The sequence below is a fragment of the Colobus angolensis genome, unplaced genomic scaffold, assembly GCF_000951035.1.
Source record: "Colobus angolensis palliatus isolate OR3802 unplaced genomic scaffold, Cang.pa_1.0 Scaffold177, whole genome shotgun sequence".
NCBI classification, from domain to species: domain Eukaryota; kingdom Metazoa; phylum Chordata; class Mammalia; order Primates; family Cercopithecidae; genus Colobus; species Colobus angolensis.
Window position 1 is genome coordinate 2,840,084 of NW_012114899.1, and position 16,807 is coordinate 2,856,890.

General features: G+C 37.2%; 1 protein-coding gene and 1 long non-coding RNA gene across 3 annotated transcripts in view; one reads left to right on the top strand and one right to left on the bottom strand.

The window, feature by feature from the left end:
* PRKG1 (protein kinase, cGMP-dependent, type I) overlaps positions 1–16,807 on the top strand; it is a 1,321,360-nt gene that overhangs the window by 1,291,864 nt on the left and 12,689 nt on the right. For both annotated transcript variants that reach the window (XM_011938762.1, XM_011938761.1), the window contains exons 13-14: positions 13,264–13,405; positions 14,950–15,113. In XM_011938762.1, the coding sequence (XP_011794152.1) occupies positions 13,264–13,405; positions 14,950–15,113 (306 nt within the window). The remainder of the gene's footprint in view (positions 1–13,263; positions 13,406–14,949; positions 15,114–16,807) is intronic.
* Positions 1–16,807, bottom strand: part of LOC105509523 — a 51,038-nt gene that overhangs the window by 21,979 nt on the left and 12,252 nt on the right. The window lies entirely within an intron of this gene.

Consider the following 16,807-nt stretch of genomic DNA (forward strand, 5'->3'; position numbering starts at 1 on the left):
ATAGATATGCATCATATGTGTATATACATATATATATGCCCATATACATATATCACAGTTTCCTTATCCACTCATTGATTGATGGGCATTTGAGTTGGTTCTATGATTTTGCAATTGTGAATTGTGCTTCTATAAACATGAGTATGCAAGTATCTTTTTTGAATAATGATTTCTTTTCCTCTGGGTCAAATGGTAGTTCTACTTTTAGTTCTTTAAGGAATCTCCACACTGTTTTCCATAGCAGCTGCACTAGTTTACATTCCCTAGTATAGAAGTGTTCCCTGTTCACTGCCATCCATGCCAGCATCTACTGTTTTTTTGATTTTTTGATTATGGCCATTCTTGCAGGAGGGAGGTGGTATCACCTTTTGGTTTTGATTTGCATTCCCCTGACCATTAGTGTTGTTGAGCATTTTTTCATATGTTTATTGGCCATTTGCATATCTTCTTTTCAGAATTGTCTATTCATGCCTTAGCCCACTTTTCATGGGATTATTTGTTTTTATTCTTACTGATCTGTTTGAGTTTGCTGTATATTCTGGATATTAGTCCTTTGTCAGATGTATAGATTGTGACGATTTTCCCCCATTCTGTGGGTTGTCTGTTTACTCTGATGACTCTTCCTTTTGCTGTGCAAAAGCTCATTAGTTTAACTAGGTCCCAGCTATTTATCTTTGTTTTTATTGCATTTTGTTTTGGGTTCTTGGTCATGAAATCTTTGCCTAAGCCAATATCTAGAAGGGTTTTTCCAATGCTATCTTGTAGAATTTTAGTAGTTTCAGGTCTTAGGTTTAAGTCCTTAATCCATCTTGAGTTGATTTTTGTACAAGGTGAGAGATGAGGATCCAGTTTCATTCTCCTACATATGGCTAGCCAATTATCCCAGCAGCATTTGTTGAAAAGGGTGTCCTTTCCCCACTTTATATTTTTGTTTGCTTTGTCAAAGATCAGTTGGCTATAAGTATTTGGGTTCATTTCTGGGTTCTCTATGCTGTTCCATTGATCTATGTGCCTATTTTTATACCAGTATTATGCTTTCTTTAGTGACTATGGCCTTATAGTATAGTTTGAAGTCAGGTAGTGTGATGCCTCCAGATTTGTTCTTTTTGCTTAATCTTGCTTTGGCTATGTGGGCTCTTTTATGGTTCCATATGAATTTTAGACTTTTTTTGTTTAATTCTCTGAAGAATGATGGTGGTATTTTGATGGGGATTGCATTGAATTTGCAGATTGCTTTGGCAGTATAGTCATTTTCACAATATTGATTCTACTCATCCATGAGCATGAGATATTTATGTCTTTTGGGTCATCTATTATTTCCTTGGTTGTGTGTTTGTTGTTGTTGTTGTTGTTTTGTTTTTTTTGTCGTTGTTGTTGTTTTTTGCAGCTATTGTAAAAGGGGTTGAGTTCTTGATTTGATTCTCCGCGTGGTCACTGTTGGTATATAGAAGAGCTACTGATTCATGTGCATTAATCTTGCATGCTGAAACTTTGCTGAATTCTTTTATCAGTTCTAGGAGCTTTCTGTAGGAGTCCGTAGGGTTTTCAAGGTGAGCGATCATTTTGTCAGCAGACAGTGACAGTGTGACTTCCTCTTTACTGATTTGGATGCCCTTTATTTCTTTCTCTTGTCTGATTGCTCTGGCTAGGACTTCCACTACTATGTTGAAGAGGAGTGGTGAGAGAGGGCATCCTTGTCTTGTTCCAGTTCTCAGAGGGAATGCTTTCAACTTTTCCCCATTCAGTATTACGTTGGCTGTGGGTTTATCATACTTGACTTTTATTACATTAAGTTATGTTCTTTGTATGCAGATTTTGCTGAGAGTTTTAATCATACAGGAATGCTGGATTTTGTTGAATGCTTTTTCTGCCACTATTGAAATGATCATGTAATTTTTGTTTTTAATTCTGTTTATGTGGTGTATCATATTTATCTGCTTGTGTATGTTAAACCATCCCTGCATCCCTGGTATGAAACCCACTTGATCATGGTGGAATGTCTTTTTGATATATTGTTGGATTTGGTTAGCAAGTATTTTGATAAGGATTTTAGCATCTATGTTCATCAAGAATATTGGTCTGCAGTTTTCTTTTTTGTTTATGCCCTTTCCTGGTTTTGGTATAAGGGTGATGCTGGCTTCACCCTTATTATTTTTATGGAGAGTTCCTTCTTTCTCTGTCTTGTGAGATAGTGTCAAAAGGATTATTACAAATTCTTCTTTGAATGTCTGCTATAATTGTTCCATGAATCGTCTGGTCCTGGACTTTTCTGTTGTTGGTAATTTTTAAATTACCATTTCAATATCACTGCTTGTCTGTTCAGGGTATCTTAATTCTTCCTCATTTAAACTAGGAAGGTTGTATTTTTCCAGGAATTTATCCTTTTTGTCTAGGTTTTCTAGTTTTTGTGCATAAAGGTGTTCATAGTAGCTTTGAATGATCTTTTGTATTTCAGTGATATCAGTTGTAATATATCCTGTTTAATTTCTTAGTGAGGTTATTTGGACTTTCTTCTTTTCTTGGTTAATTTTGCCAATGATCTATCAATTTTATTAATCTTTTCAAAGGACCAGCTTTTTGTTTCATTTATATTTTGTATTCTTTTGTTTGTTTGCTTGCTTCAATTTCATTTGGCTCTTCTCTGATTTTGGTTATTTCCCTTCTTCTTCTGGGTTTGGGTTTCATTTGTTCTTGTTTCTCTAGTTCCTTGAGGTGTGACCTTAGAGTGTCAGTTTCTGCTCTTTCAGTCTTTTTGATGTAGGCATTTAGGGCTATGAACTTTCCCCTTAGCACAGCCTTTACTCTATCCCAGAAGTTTTGATATGTTGTTTCATTATTGTCTTCCAGTTCAAAGAATTTTTCAGTTTCCATCTTGATTTCGTTTTGGACCCAATGCACATTCAGGAGCAGGTTATTTAATTTCCATGTACTTGGTATGGTTTTGATGGTTCCTTTTGGAGTTGATTTCCAGTTTTATTCCACTGTGGTCAGAGATAATGCTTGATATAATTTCAATATTCTTAAATTTATTGAGGCTCATTTTATGGCCTATCATGTGTTCTATGTTGGAAAAAAAGTTGCATGTGCTGTTGAATAGAATGTGTATTCTGCGGTTGTTGGATGAAATGTTCTGTATGTATCTATTAAGTCCATTTGTTCCAAGATATAGTTTAAATCCATTGTTTCTTTGTTGACTTTCTGTCTAGATGACCTGTCTAGTGCTGTCAGTGGAGTACTAAAGTCCCCCACTATTACTCAGTTGCCATCTATCTCATTTCTTAAGTCTATTAGTAATTGTTTTATACATTTGAAAGCTCAAGTGTTAGGCACATGTGTGTTTAGGATTGTGATATTTTCCTATTGGACAGAGCCTTTTATCATTATTTAATGCCCCTCTGTCTCTTTTAACTGCTGTTGCTTTAAAGTTTGTTTTGTTTAATATAAGAATAGCTATCCCTGCTGGCTTTTGGTGTCCCTTTGCATGAAATGTCTTTTTCCAGCCCTTTATTTTATGTGAGTCTTTATGTGTTAGGTGAGTCTCCTGAAGGCAGCAGATAGTTGATTGGCAAGTTTGCACCTATTCTGCGGTTCCATATCTTTTAAGTGGCCAATTTAGGCCATTTACATTCAATGTTAGTATTGAAATGTCAGGTACCGTTGCCTTCGTTGTGCTCTTTGTTGTCTGTATATTTTGTTTCTTTTGTTTTTTGTTTATGCTTTTTAACTTGTATTTTTGTTTTATAGGTCCTGTGTGATTTATGCTTTAAAGAGGTTCTGTTTTGATATGTTTCCAGGATTTGTTTCAAGATTTAGAGCTCCTTTTAGCAGTCCTTGTAGTGGTGGTTTGGTAACGGTGAATTCTCTCAGCATTTGTTTTTCTGAAAAAGACTGTATCTTTCCTTCATATATATATGATGCTTAGTTTTGCTGGATACAAAATTCTTGGCTGATAATTGTTTTGCTTGAGGAGACTGAAGATAGAGCCCCAATCCCTTCTAGTTGGTAGGGTTTCTGCTGAGAAATCTGCTGTTAATCTGATAGGTTTTCCTTTATAGGTTACCTGGTGTGTCTGCCTCACAGCTCTTAAGATTCTTTACTTCGTCTTAACTTTGGATAACCCGATGATAATGTGCCTATGCAAAGATCTTTTTGAGATGAATTTCCCAGGTGTTTTTTGTACTTCTTATATTTGGATGTCTAGGTCTGTAGCAAAGCTGGGGAAGTTTTCCTTGATTGTTCCATCAAATACATTTTCCAAGCTTTTAGAATTCTCTTCTTCCTCAGTAAAACCAATTATTCTTAGGTTTGGTCATTTAACATAATCCCAGACTTCTTTGAGGCTTTGTTCATATTTCTTTCTTTCTTTTTTTTTTTTTTCTTGAGATGGAGTGTCGCTCAGTCGCCCAGGCTGGAGTGCAGTGGTGCGTTCTCGGCTCACTGCAAACTCCACCTCCCGGGTTCATGCCATTCTCCTGCCTCAGCCTCCCAAGTAGTTGGGACTACAGGCGCCCACCGCCACGCCTGGCTAATTTTTTGCATTTTTAGTAGAGACGGGGTTTCACCATGTTAGCCAGGATGGTCTCGACCTCCTGACCTCGTGATCCACCCGCCTCAGCCCCTGGAAGTGCTGGGATTACAGGCATAAGCTACCATGCCTGGCTGTTCATATTTCTTATTCTTTTTTCTTTCCCTTTGTTGGATTGGGCTATTTCAAAGACCTTGTCTCTGAGCTCTGAATTTCTTTCTTCTACTTGTTCAGTTCTATTGCTGAGACTTTCCAGTGCATTTTGCATTTCTAAAAGTGTGTCCAAAGTTTCCTGAATTTTTTATTGTTTTTTAAGCTATCTGTTTCCTTGAATATTTCTCCCTTCACTTCTTGTATCATATTTTGGATTTCCTTGCATTGGGCTTCACCTTTCTCTGGTCCCTCCCTGATTAGCTTAATAACTAACCTCCTGAATTATTTTTCAGGTAAATCAGGGATTTATTCTTGGTTAGGATCCATTGCTGGTGAACTAGTGTGATTTTTGGGGGGTGTTGAAGAGCCTTGTTTTGTCATATTTCCAGGGTTTGTTTTCTGGTTCCTTCTCATTTGGATAGTCTCTGTCAGAGAGAAGGTCTAGGGTTGAAAGCTGTTGTTCAAATTCTTTTGTCCCATAGGGTGTTCCCTTGATGTAATACTCTGTCCATTTTCCTATGAATGTGGCCTCCTGTGAGCCAAACTGCAGCGATTATTGTCTCTCTTCTGGGTCTAGCCACCCAGCCAGTCTACCTGGCTCCGTGCTGGTACTTGGGGTAGTCTGCACAGAGTCTTGTGATGTGAACCATCTATGGTTCTCTCAGCCTTGTATACCAATGTTCGTTCTGGTGGAGGTGGTGGGGAAGTACAATGTACTCCGTGAAGGTTCTTAGCTTTGGTGGTTTAATGTTCTTTTTTTGTGCTGTTTGACCTCCTGTCAGGAAGGGCACTTTCCAGAAAGCATCAGTTGTGGTATTATGGGGAGGAACCAGCGGTGGGTGGGATCCTAGAACTCCCAGTTTTTATGCCCTTTGTCTTCCGCTACCAGTGTGGGTAGGGAAGGACTGTCAGGTGGGAGGTGGGGCTAGGTGTGTCTGAGCTCAGACTCTCCTTGGGTGGGTCTTGCTGTGGCTGCTGTGGGGGATGGAGGTGGGATTCCCATGTCACTGGAGTTGCGTACCTAAAAGGATTATGGCTGCCTCTGCTGAGTCATGCAGGTCATCAGAAAAGTGGGGGAAAGCAGGCAGTCACAGGCCTCACCCAGCTCCCATGCAAACTGAAGGGCCAGTCTCACTTCCACTGTGCCAACCCCAACAGCCCCCAGACCATTTCCAGGTGGAGAGTGATAGGGGTTTGAAAACCTGGCCCAGGCTATCTGCCTCCTAGCTTTGAAAGAAAAGGGTTTGGTTCTTCCTCCACTTGTGAAGCCTACACACCAGATTTGCATCCTCCCCCGAGTTCCGGACAGGAGACTTCTCACCCAGTTCAAATTGTTACAAAGTTCAGCTACAGATTTGCTTCTGCCTGTGTAGTTTTACCCCCTGCTCTTTTTCTGCGCGATCCCTTTGGTGCCAGGCAGGAATGGCCTGCTAGGGGACCCAGCCAGCTCCCAGGGCCTTTCTGCTGCTTCCTCTTCCCCTGTATTTCACTCAGCTCTCCAAACTGACTGAACTCCAAGTAAAGTCAGAAACTTCTCCCAAAAACAGACCTTCAGCTTCTCCTGTGGGGGGTGTGTCCCGGGAGGAGGGTCTCCCTTTCCCACTTCCACAGTTGAGGCACTCACAGTTCTGGGGTGTCTCCTGGGTCCTGCAGCAGTCCACTTCCTTCAGAGGGTATTTGGGTCCTCTTGGGATTGCTGATTTGTTCTTGCAGTCAATCTGGAGCTGAAATTCACAATGTGAGCCACCACCCACTACTCTGTCCATAGCTGCAATCTAGTCCTGCCTCCCAACTGCCATGATCTCTCCAACATCTTCTCATAGCTTTTTAAATCATTTAATGATGTTCTTAACCAGACAATAAAAACAATAATAATAATAATAAAACTCAATTTAAAGTCCACTCATGAGGTATCAAGCATGCACAGGCATTCGTTTTCAACTTATTTTCAAAAGTATTATTTCATAATTTGCCTTATTTAACTCGATTTCACATTTTGTTCATAATGCCAGCCAAGGCTTCTGAGTGAGACATATCCTGATGCCTCTGGTAGCAAAGGTTTGCTATTAAGAAGCAGCTTACTTTGGGAGGAGTAAAGGGAAGGAAAATATCAATGGATTTCTTTACTTCCACTTGGTTGCTTTTTGGTCCTTACATTGTTCTTCCCTTTTATCACACTTTGATTTGAGGTACACAGTTGCTGAGTCCCCCAGTATACTTAATACTCCATGAAGAGTCATAATCTACAGAAATAGTCCTTGTGTTGTTCCTCCCTTTTATCAGACTTGGATTTGAGGTACACAATTGCTGAGCCCCCCAATATATTTAATACTCCATGAAGAGTCATGATCTAGAGTAATAGTGGCTACCTGCTTATTTCTAAAGATTTAGAGGTGCTGAATTAATCATTATAGGTAAAATCATCTCAGAATAATTATCCCTGGCCAACTTTCTTTCCTATGTAGGCATGTAGCCTTATTTTTATTCTAAGTGATTTTTCCTTTTCCTTCTCAAAAAACTTGCCAGGGGAAAAAAAACATAGTTTTAGACATTCAGGCTCCAATTAATATTGCCATTGACCAGCTTTCTGTTTCAAATTGGGGTTGAAAATCTTAAAGATTAATTGTTAGAAATATATTAAAAAATACCAAGGGAAAGATTATGCCATTATGCTATTAGTCACAGTGTATATGAAAATATCTGGGGTCAAAAAGTCCACCATGTCAATGTATTCAGTTTTCCTCTTGTGTCAGAGGACAGAAGCAATAATGGAAAAGCTATTCTGAAAGTATACAAGAAATTCACTTAGACTGATCTGAAGATAGGCTGGCCTGACCTTATTCATTACTGACATGGAAATAACTCCGAGCCTCAGAGATTTAGCACAGGAAGACTCTGATGACAACCCAGACATCATCCTCCTCTCACCTCACAGCTGAGATGACCATTCCCTGCTTCTCATTTTCTGTCTTCTCATCAACATAGAAAAGAAGCACAGAGGCTGTGAGCTGTGACTCAAGCCTGGAATCCCAGCACTTTGGGAGGCTGAGGCGGGTGAATCACCTGAGGTCAGGAGTTCGACAGCAGCCTGGCCAATATGGTGAAACCCTATCTCTACTAAAAATACAAAAAAAAAAAATTAACTGGGCATGGTAGTGGGTGCCTGGAATCCCAGCTACTAAGGAGGCTGAGGCAGGAGAATCACTTGAATCCAGGAGGCAGAAGTTGCAGTGAGCTGAGATTGCGTCACTGCACTCCAGTCTAGGGATCAAGAGAGAAACTCCGTCCGAAAAAAGAGAGAGAGAAGAGAAGAGAAGAGAAGAGAAGAGAAGAGAAGAGAAGAGAAGAGAAGAGAAGCACAGGGCAGCTCTTTATTTGTTGTATTTGCTGTCAAGAAGTAAGAATTAAAATGATGCCATCTATTTACAAATAGGAATATGGCTTGAAGACTAATACATATTTCCTAGCTTTGAGACATGAACTACAGCATTGAAATATTAATTGCCCCTATAAATTTCCCTGGTTTATTCTTTGTTAGCTATTATGCTTTATTTTCTAATTTATGACACTTTGTCTCCCACTAGTTCTGTCCTATTATTTGTAATGAGTTGGTACAAATTATATTTCATTCACCTTCCCTCCCTAACACTTAAAGAATTGGCAAATCCTGCAATTTTTGTAAGAATATGTAAGTGGTTAATATGGTAAATAAATATATATTAGTATTTATATTAACATAGAATATAATGTATAACATTAACACATGTATTATATATAATATCAGTATTTAATGTATATTTGAACTGAATAAAATTTAACATCTCAATTATTTACTTAATTAGAATTTTTAACATATGTATGTTTATTTTTCTTACTGAATATCTTAAATAACGACTTCTGAAACCATAATTTTCAAATCTCATACATCTCACTTTCTGGTCATGTCATACCATATGTATGTTGTAAACCCATGAATGCTGCATTACTTTTTATATTTAGTCTCATTGATTCTGGCTATTTTGTGGAAGATGGTAATTATTTAAATTCTATCTTAGATGCCCTAATAGCTGGCATAGATTGAAGGTATTTCAAAGAAAATAAGTCTATCTTTGTAATAATTTAGCCTCCCTTAGTTTACAATTGGCAATAAATCTGCACAGATTGCAACATACTTCAGGTTCATACACTCAGTGATTGTTGTTACTCGTCAATGAAAAAGGTGAAATATTCTGATGAAAGATGGTTTGCTCCTGTTACATTCTGATATCCAAGAACTCAGTTTATGACAAGTTGACTAAACATTGTGATTAAATTTTAATTTGAGTCTATCAATATTCATAAATAACCTTCTATTTCTCTCAAATTGTTATCTACTGCCATCTAGCTTAAAACAACCATCCATCCCCAAAGAGGGCATAAGGGCCTTCTCTCTTACTTTTTTTAATTGAAATGACACAGCTGTCAAGGCATAATTCATTATTTCAAACAGTTATATAAGACAAGTGATTTATTTCTTTAAGCAACTCTCGAAACTGTTGATGAAACAGAGTTTATTTGTTTTAAATCAAATTTACATTGTCATTTGCAATTCTAATAGTAATTTTTCATTGTGAGTCACCTCAGTGTTATGCTTTGTGACTGCTTTCAAGATGTCTATTTTAAAATTCACAACTTATCTACATCACACATCCGGTGATGGGACAGTGAGGTGCTGGTAAACATTTTGTGTACATGCATTGTACAGATTTATCAAAGTTTGAGACAAGGTTTTCATTTAATTTTCAAAAGCAGTCACAAATATATTTATATGTGAAAGATACTCACTATAAATGTGTTGAAGGAATGGAAACTAGATTTCTAAAACCCTCCACATTCCAAAATGACTCAAGACAGAGAGAACTGGAAACAAATAGAGTTGTCAAGAACTGAAGACCTTAAGATGTACAATTTGTGGTCCGTTTGCTTCATGGTGGAAAAGGGAGAGCAGGCAATAAAAGGGTAATTTTGGCCCATGTGAAAATCATGGGGAAAGTGAAAAGAACAGAGATTAGCAGAGGATTCTTCACAGTTGATTTGTGGCAGTTAGCCTTGGCAGTCAGAAGCACTTCAATAACAGAGAGGATTGGTGTTGCAAACCCCCAACCTCCACCCTGAAAATGCTTCATCCCTGTTCTATACTATGTTAGTTAATTTTCCTATATTAAGACATAGTAGCTAAAAAAGAGTTTTCTGGTGCTCAATCATAGTGGCTACTGTTACATTTAGTGAGCCCAAGTTGTGTACCAGACACTTATTTTCGGTACATGCATTATTAATTATTTGGATCTTCACAACAATCCAATGAGATAGTTACTTCTATTAGTCCCATTTTGCACATGAGAACACAGAAACCCAGAGACATATAGTTAATTGCTCAAGAACAAACAGTAAATGGAGTCTGGAGTTGAGCCCAGGATTCTTGCTTCGGGGTCCATATTCTAAAATATAGCCTCCTCTCGTGAATTTAGGTTTGTATTAGCATTTTTCCATCTTCCTGCTAATGACTAGCTTATTAAGAATGCAAATACAATACTCTGCAGAGATTTCATGAGAAATTGATCTCTCACCTAAGCATTTACTCTTATTACAACCTTAACAATACATTTGTCCTTTTGATTCTATTGCCAATTGACTATTAAGGAAGCAGAGGTATGTTGCCCAGAGTCACAACTGTAGAAATAATCTACTCTTCTACTAACAGTAATCAGGAATGTGTAAGCTTTCAAAAAGGCCCACTCAAATCACAGTTACACAGTCCTGATGTAAACAGAGTAAACAGGCAACCTGCACAATGGGAGAAAATTTTTGCAATCTAGCCATCTGACAAGGGTTAATATCCAGAATCTTTAAGGAACTTAAGCAAATTTACAAGAAAAAAACAACCCCATCAAAAAGTGGGCAAAGGATATGAACAGACACTTCTCAAAAGAAGACATTTATGCAGCCAACCGACACATGAAAAAATGCTCATCGTCATTGGTCATTAGAGAAATGCAAATCAAAACCATAATTAGATACCATCTCATGCCAGTTAGAATGACAATCATTAGAAAGTCAGGAAACAACAGATGCTGGAGAGGATGTGGAGAAATAGGAACGCTTTTACACTGTTGGTGGGAGTGTAAATTAATTCAACCATTGTGGAAGACAGTGTGACAATTACTCAAAGATCTAGAATCAGAGTTATCATTTGACCCAGCAATCCCATTACTGGATATATACTGAAAAGATTATAAATCATTCTACTTAAAGACACATGCACACGTATGTTTATTGCAGCACTATTCACAATAGCAAAGACTTGGAACCAACCCAAATGTCCATCAATGGGCAAACTGGATAAAGAAAATGTGGCACATATACACCATGGAATACTATGCAGCCATAAAAAAGAATGAGTTCAGCTGGGCACGGTGGCTCATGTCTGTAATCCTAGCACTTTGGGAGGCGGAGGCGGGTGGATCACGAGGTCAGGAGGTTAAGACCATCCTGGCCAACATGGTGAAACCCCATCTTTACTAAACATAAAAAATTACCTGGGCATGGTGGTGCATGCCTGTAGTCCCAGCTACTTGGGAGGCTGAGGCACGAGAATTACTTGAACCCGGGAGACAGAGGTTGCAATGAGCAGAGATGGTGCCTCTGCACTCCAGAATGGGTGACAGAGCGAGACTCCATCTCAAAAAAAAACAAGACATATAGTGTGAAATAAAGTAAGACCATTCCCTTTACTCTTTCATTTTGTTTTGTTTTGTTTTACTTTGCAATGCTCTCCATTGAGAAGGGATTGAATTCATAGCAGTGTAGCTAAAGCTGTATATTAATTATAGATACACAGATGCTTACTCTTTAAGGTAAATAATCTCTTCAAGTGAAAGAAATATGCTTCTGTTGATAGGTAAACCTACTTAATTAAGGGCAAAGAAGAAAGGACCTTCAAGGCAATACTTTAATCCCTTTGCAAATACATACGATTATAGAATTTTAGCTCTGCCAAGGATATCTTCAAGTCAGAGGAAAATTGTACCATGAAGTATATCATTCATTTCCTCATACGGATGCCGTTCTCAAACTTTCTCTTGTGCTCATAAATTCGCAATTGTTCCATTCAGATATTATTCAAGAGAGATTCAAGAATCATGGTAACTGTAGTTAGGATTCTAGAATCTAGAGGAATGCATATCATTATGCCTAGAATTAATTATGTTTCAGAAGAATGATATTTGTCTTAGGAAAAGCTGATTATTTCAGTGAAAAACTCAAGTTACATTAGTAGCTGAACCAAAGACATTCTCTTTCTGGAAGATACTACCTTTTTCTGAAAGATAACCTGACAAGTGGTTGCTTTAGCCTTGATTCACTTATAAATTTTGTAAAAATGTAATCATAATCCATTGCCCAGTTTGTTAAACTTTACTCCACAACTTTGGAAAAAAAAAAAAGTGTCACCAAAATGCAAATAGGCACCAGAGACTCATGAAAGCAAGCTCTGAGACTATCATTTGTTGTACACTATTAATAAAATCATTTGTGTGCTTGTCACTCATGTTACTTCTCAACCACCTCAGGAGCTGATGTTCACACTAATATTTTTAAATTATGAAATGAAATTATTAAATTGTGCTTACTACTTGAGAAAGAATAAAAGAGCATGGTTTATTTAAGAAGTACCATGGTGAGGGAAGAGTTAAAATTTAAACTTTCTGCCCCAGAAAGAAGGGTTTAACCTTAGATACTAAGGTTTTTTGTAAATTATTTCATTCAATCAACATGTATGTGCCCATATATCACATATATATGAGACAGAGAGAGAGCGCCTTCTTGCTAAACATCATAATCAAGATTACTAATAAACATTCCCTTCCAGTTACTTTTTTCTTTCTAACTGTATTTTAGTCCATCTTTTCCTCTTAATAAGAATGCAGTCATGTAGGAGATAGATATTGTTTGTTTTGGTTGCAGGAGTTTCAAAAACAGAAGAGTACTTAGTTTGCATTATGATTTCATCAGTAGCATTACAACTCATTTCCAGAGTGGTTCTTTGAAAACAGTAGCTTTTATTCACACTTTCATGAACCGTATGTGCATTATTTAAAAAGATTAAAAAACAGGCCCTCTAAGAATAAATATGAATAACCCATAAACTTCTCCTTTAAAAAACAAATGCTTGGTAAGCAAGTTCTAAAATAGGATTTTTTTTTTCTCCTGCCTACTGCTATAAGTCTGTGCCTTTTTAGATTGTAGTGGGCTGTTGAGAGGAAAACACTAAGTACATGAAATGTGTTGTGTGTTTAACTGTTCTTTCAGCCCTTTCAGGAAGTGAAATTTAACTATTCCATTCATAAAGACAGAGAATTCCTTAACTTAATCCTTGAATGCTTCAGAAAATCCAATGTAATGGCAATCATGTAACATTTAGCTATTAGGACAGTGGTCTTTGGGTTAAATTTTGGCAAACGAGTATAGTGAAATGAGAAAAAACAAAATAAAGCCATGTTAGAGAAACTAATTTTTCATACAATTTTCATTCCTTTTCTGTATCTCAGAGGTTCGTTTGAAGATTCTACAACCAGATTTTACACAGCATGTGTGGTAGAAGCGTTTGCCTATCTGCATTCCAAAGGAATCATTTACAGGGACCTCAAGCCAGAAAATCTCATCCTAGACCACCGAGGTTATGCCAAACTGGTCAGTGCATTTCACACATGCTTTCTGCCCTGCAGATTTAAAATATTTGTTTACAAAACTGTGTTCATTTGCTAATATGAAATCTCAGTTTTCCTTTTCAATGTTGTAACTTTCTTAAAAGCAGGTTTTAACATTACAATTTTCAACTGAATGTTCTTTCAAATGATGCATCAGTTATGAAAAATTAAGTTGGCTAAGTTTGAATTAACAATAGTCTGGCAAAACACGCTTTCATAAGCACGAGAAAACATACTTACTGGCACGTGTACAGGCCTAGAAGTCCTTTTCTCTAGTCAGCTTTTTGCCATTCACAAGTAATGGGTTTTTATATTATGGAAAACTATAAATCATTTCAACATTTTAGATTTAAGAATAATGCTCATGGAAAATAAATGTACTTTACAAGCAATGCTAGCCAGGCTATGTAATAGTAATAATAATAACAACAGTCAAAAGTTGTAAAGATTTACCGAAGAAGAGAAGTTCTCTTATTTACAAATGCACAACTTTCATTGGATCTGTTACAGCTTGATTCCATTTTTAAACTTTTTAGAATTGTTATTCAGCATGTGGTTTTTAAAGAAATCAAATCAGTGGCAGTTTTTTATTTGTAGTTTCAACCAAATCGTTTTAGAAAAAAATAGATTTTCAGGCTGGGCACGGTGGTTCAAGCCTGTAATCCCAGCACTTTGGGAGGCCGAGACGGGTGGATCACAAGGTCAGGAGATCGAGACCATCCTGGCTAACCCGGTGAAACTCCGTCTCTACTAAAAAATACAAAAAACTAGCCGGGCGAGGTGGCGGGCGCCTGTAGTCCCAGCTACTCAGGAGGCTGAGGCAGGAGAATGGCGTAAACCCGGGAGGCGGAGCTTGCAGTGAGCTGAGATCCGGCCACTGCACTCCAGCCCGGGAGACAGAGCGAGACTCCGTCTCAAAAAAAAAAAAAAGAAAGAAAAAAATAGATTTTCTGCAGTCAAGACTCTTCCTTCAAAAGAGTTCCAGAAAAATGAAGAATACATTATAATTTTATTTCTGTTTATGCTTACCAAGGGCAGAGTTACCGGTCTCATAACTATGTTACTTACTTCCTGCAACAATAAAATAACTTTTCAAATAATTAATACTAAATGAATTGTCGACTTCATTAAATCCAGCAGAAACCATTTATATTCTGGGAAAGATGTTAAGTAGGCCCAACTGGTCTTTAAAAATTTTTATGTACAGAAGAGATTCTGTGTTTATACCCTAACCTCCATTAGCATAAACAAAGGAAAAATGAAAACTATATTCAGAAAGAAAGATTTACCTTTACTTTTAATGATGTGAATTTTATGCTATACTCACATGTCAACTTTTCCAATTAAAACTGAGTTTTATCAGGGAGACTTTGTTTGCAATACAGACTATTTCTTTGAGAAGATAGAACTATAAAAAGTGCATGTTTTTAAATTATTATGATCATCGGTATACTTCAGCAAAATAACTTATTACTTTAAAACATAATCATAAGAAGCTTAAGCATCATGCTTTTCTCTCTTTGAAAGGTTGATTTTGGCTTTGCAAAGAAAATAGGATTTGGAAAGAAAACATGGACTTTTTGTGGGACTCCAGAGTACGTAGCCCCAGAGATCATCCTGAACAAAGGCCATGACATTTCAGCCGACTACTGGTCACTGGGAATCCTAATGTATGAACTCCTGACTGGCAGGTATGGATATTGATAGGGAACTGCTGATAAAAATAGACCGGCAAACAGCTACACACTCCCGCTTTTTGTCACTCTGATTAAAGTACATTTCACTATATCTTGGTACCACGGTTCAATTAGTTATACGAATGACCGGGAAAAGTAAGGTATAAAATAGGTCAGGCTAGGGGAACCACCTCAGCACCAACTTTTGGTCTCATTATTGCTACTTCTTTTTTACATATATGAATGTGGAAGGATATAATGTCTTTCTGTGAGATGTTTTAGCCCAGTCATTTAGCCAGCAATGAAACAGGGGAGATGATAATCATATAAAAATATCTAGGGTCAATTTTCTATAGAAGTAAGAGGACCTGTTAGCAACTGTTATATCTAAATGAAAGGTGACTGCTTTGTAGATCTTTCCTGTAATGTTATAATCATCAACTCAAATAGGCACTAGGGACACCGTAAGGTATAAAGCAGACTTTAAGATCCTCAAGGACCCATACTAAAAGAACAACAAATACACTACCATGACATGTGCTAAAACAGTGAGTGACAGGGGTGTTATACAGATTTCAGAATAGGGCTGAGTTCCTAAAGAGGCTTTTGAAGAATGAATATAAGGCGGTTGTGTCTTGAAGGAAGAATAGGACTTAGATGTAGAGACCAAGAAAAGGGTATTCTAAGCAAACAGGCATGGCTTAAAGAGAAAGGCAATAATGGTCACAGATATGGAGAAGGTCCATGTAAAAAAACAGGAACAGTTATCTTTTGACGATCATGATTGCTGCACTTGAGTGTTTGGACTCCATGTACAGAGGGAATCATTGAGATTTTCTGACAAAGGTTGAGTGATATGTATTGTGGTATTTAAGGAAAAACAAGTTGGCATTAATGAGCTAATTGGAAGAGGAATAGGAAGCTAGTTTGAAGATTGTTGCAGTCATTTAGTTCTAGGACACTGACAACCTAGAGTAGGGCAAGGGCAATGGAAAGAAAGAGTAAGTGTGAGGCAGGATGTGAAGAATTACTTAAGAGGACTTAGTCACTACAGTGAACATGAGAGGAAGACTGAGGACTTTGAGCACACGGTACTCCGTGAGGATTTAGTGCATACAAGAAACACGTAGACGAGTGTCTCGCACATAGTAAGCATTCCATGAATGTTAGCAGCTGCTACTGCTACAACGACAACAATCATTGCCAGAAATAGTTGTGTTTTGATTTTATTTTTATTTATGGGCATTTTACATTATTGCTTTTAAAGTTTCTCTGTTGACTTCAAATAAATTATGTGTGACCTAATCCAATTTTGTTCAGTGTGGATTGTTCAATTTTGTTCTTGTGGATGGAGGTAAATTATTTTAAAAGTATGACCCATTAAGTAGACCTGTAAAGATATGAAAAATTTGGACAAAGTAGAAGGTTAAATTTAACATATGTATGTGGATGGATACATAGGTAAATAAGCAGAGGGATAGATTAAAAGGTAATCTTTCTGTGTGCTTAGAATTGCTATAAGAACCAATTATATAATAAATAGAAGAAAACTAAATATTAACTTTTTGAGGAAGCAAAATATTTATTTATAATAACTAGACTAAAATATTAACCATGAAATATCTAAACTTTATGTGACATTGTTTATTCATTAAGTAATAAGGTAAAAACGATTAAAACCTTAATCTTAAAAACTGGCATGTACTAAA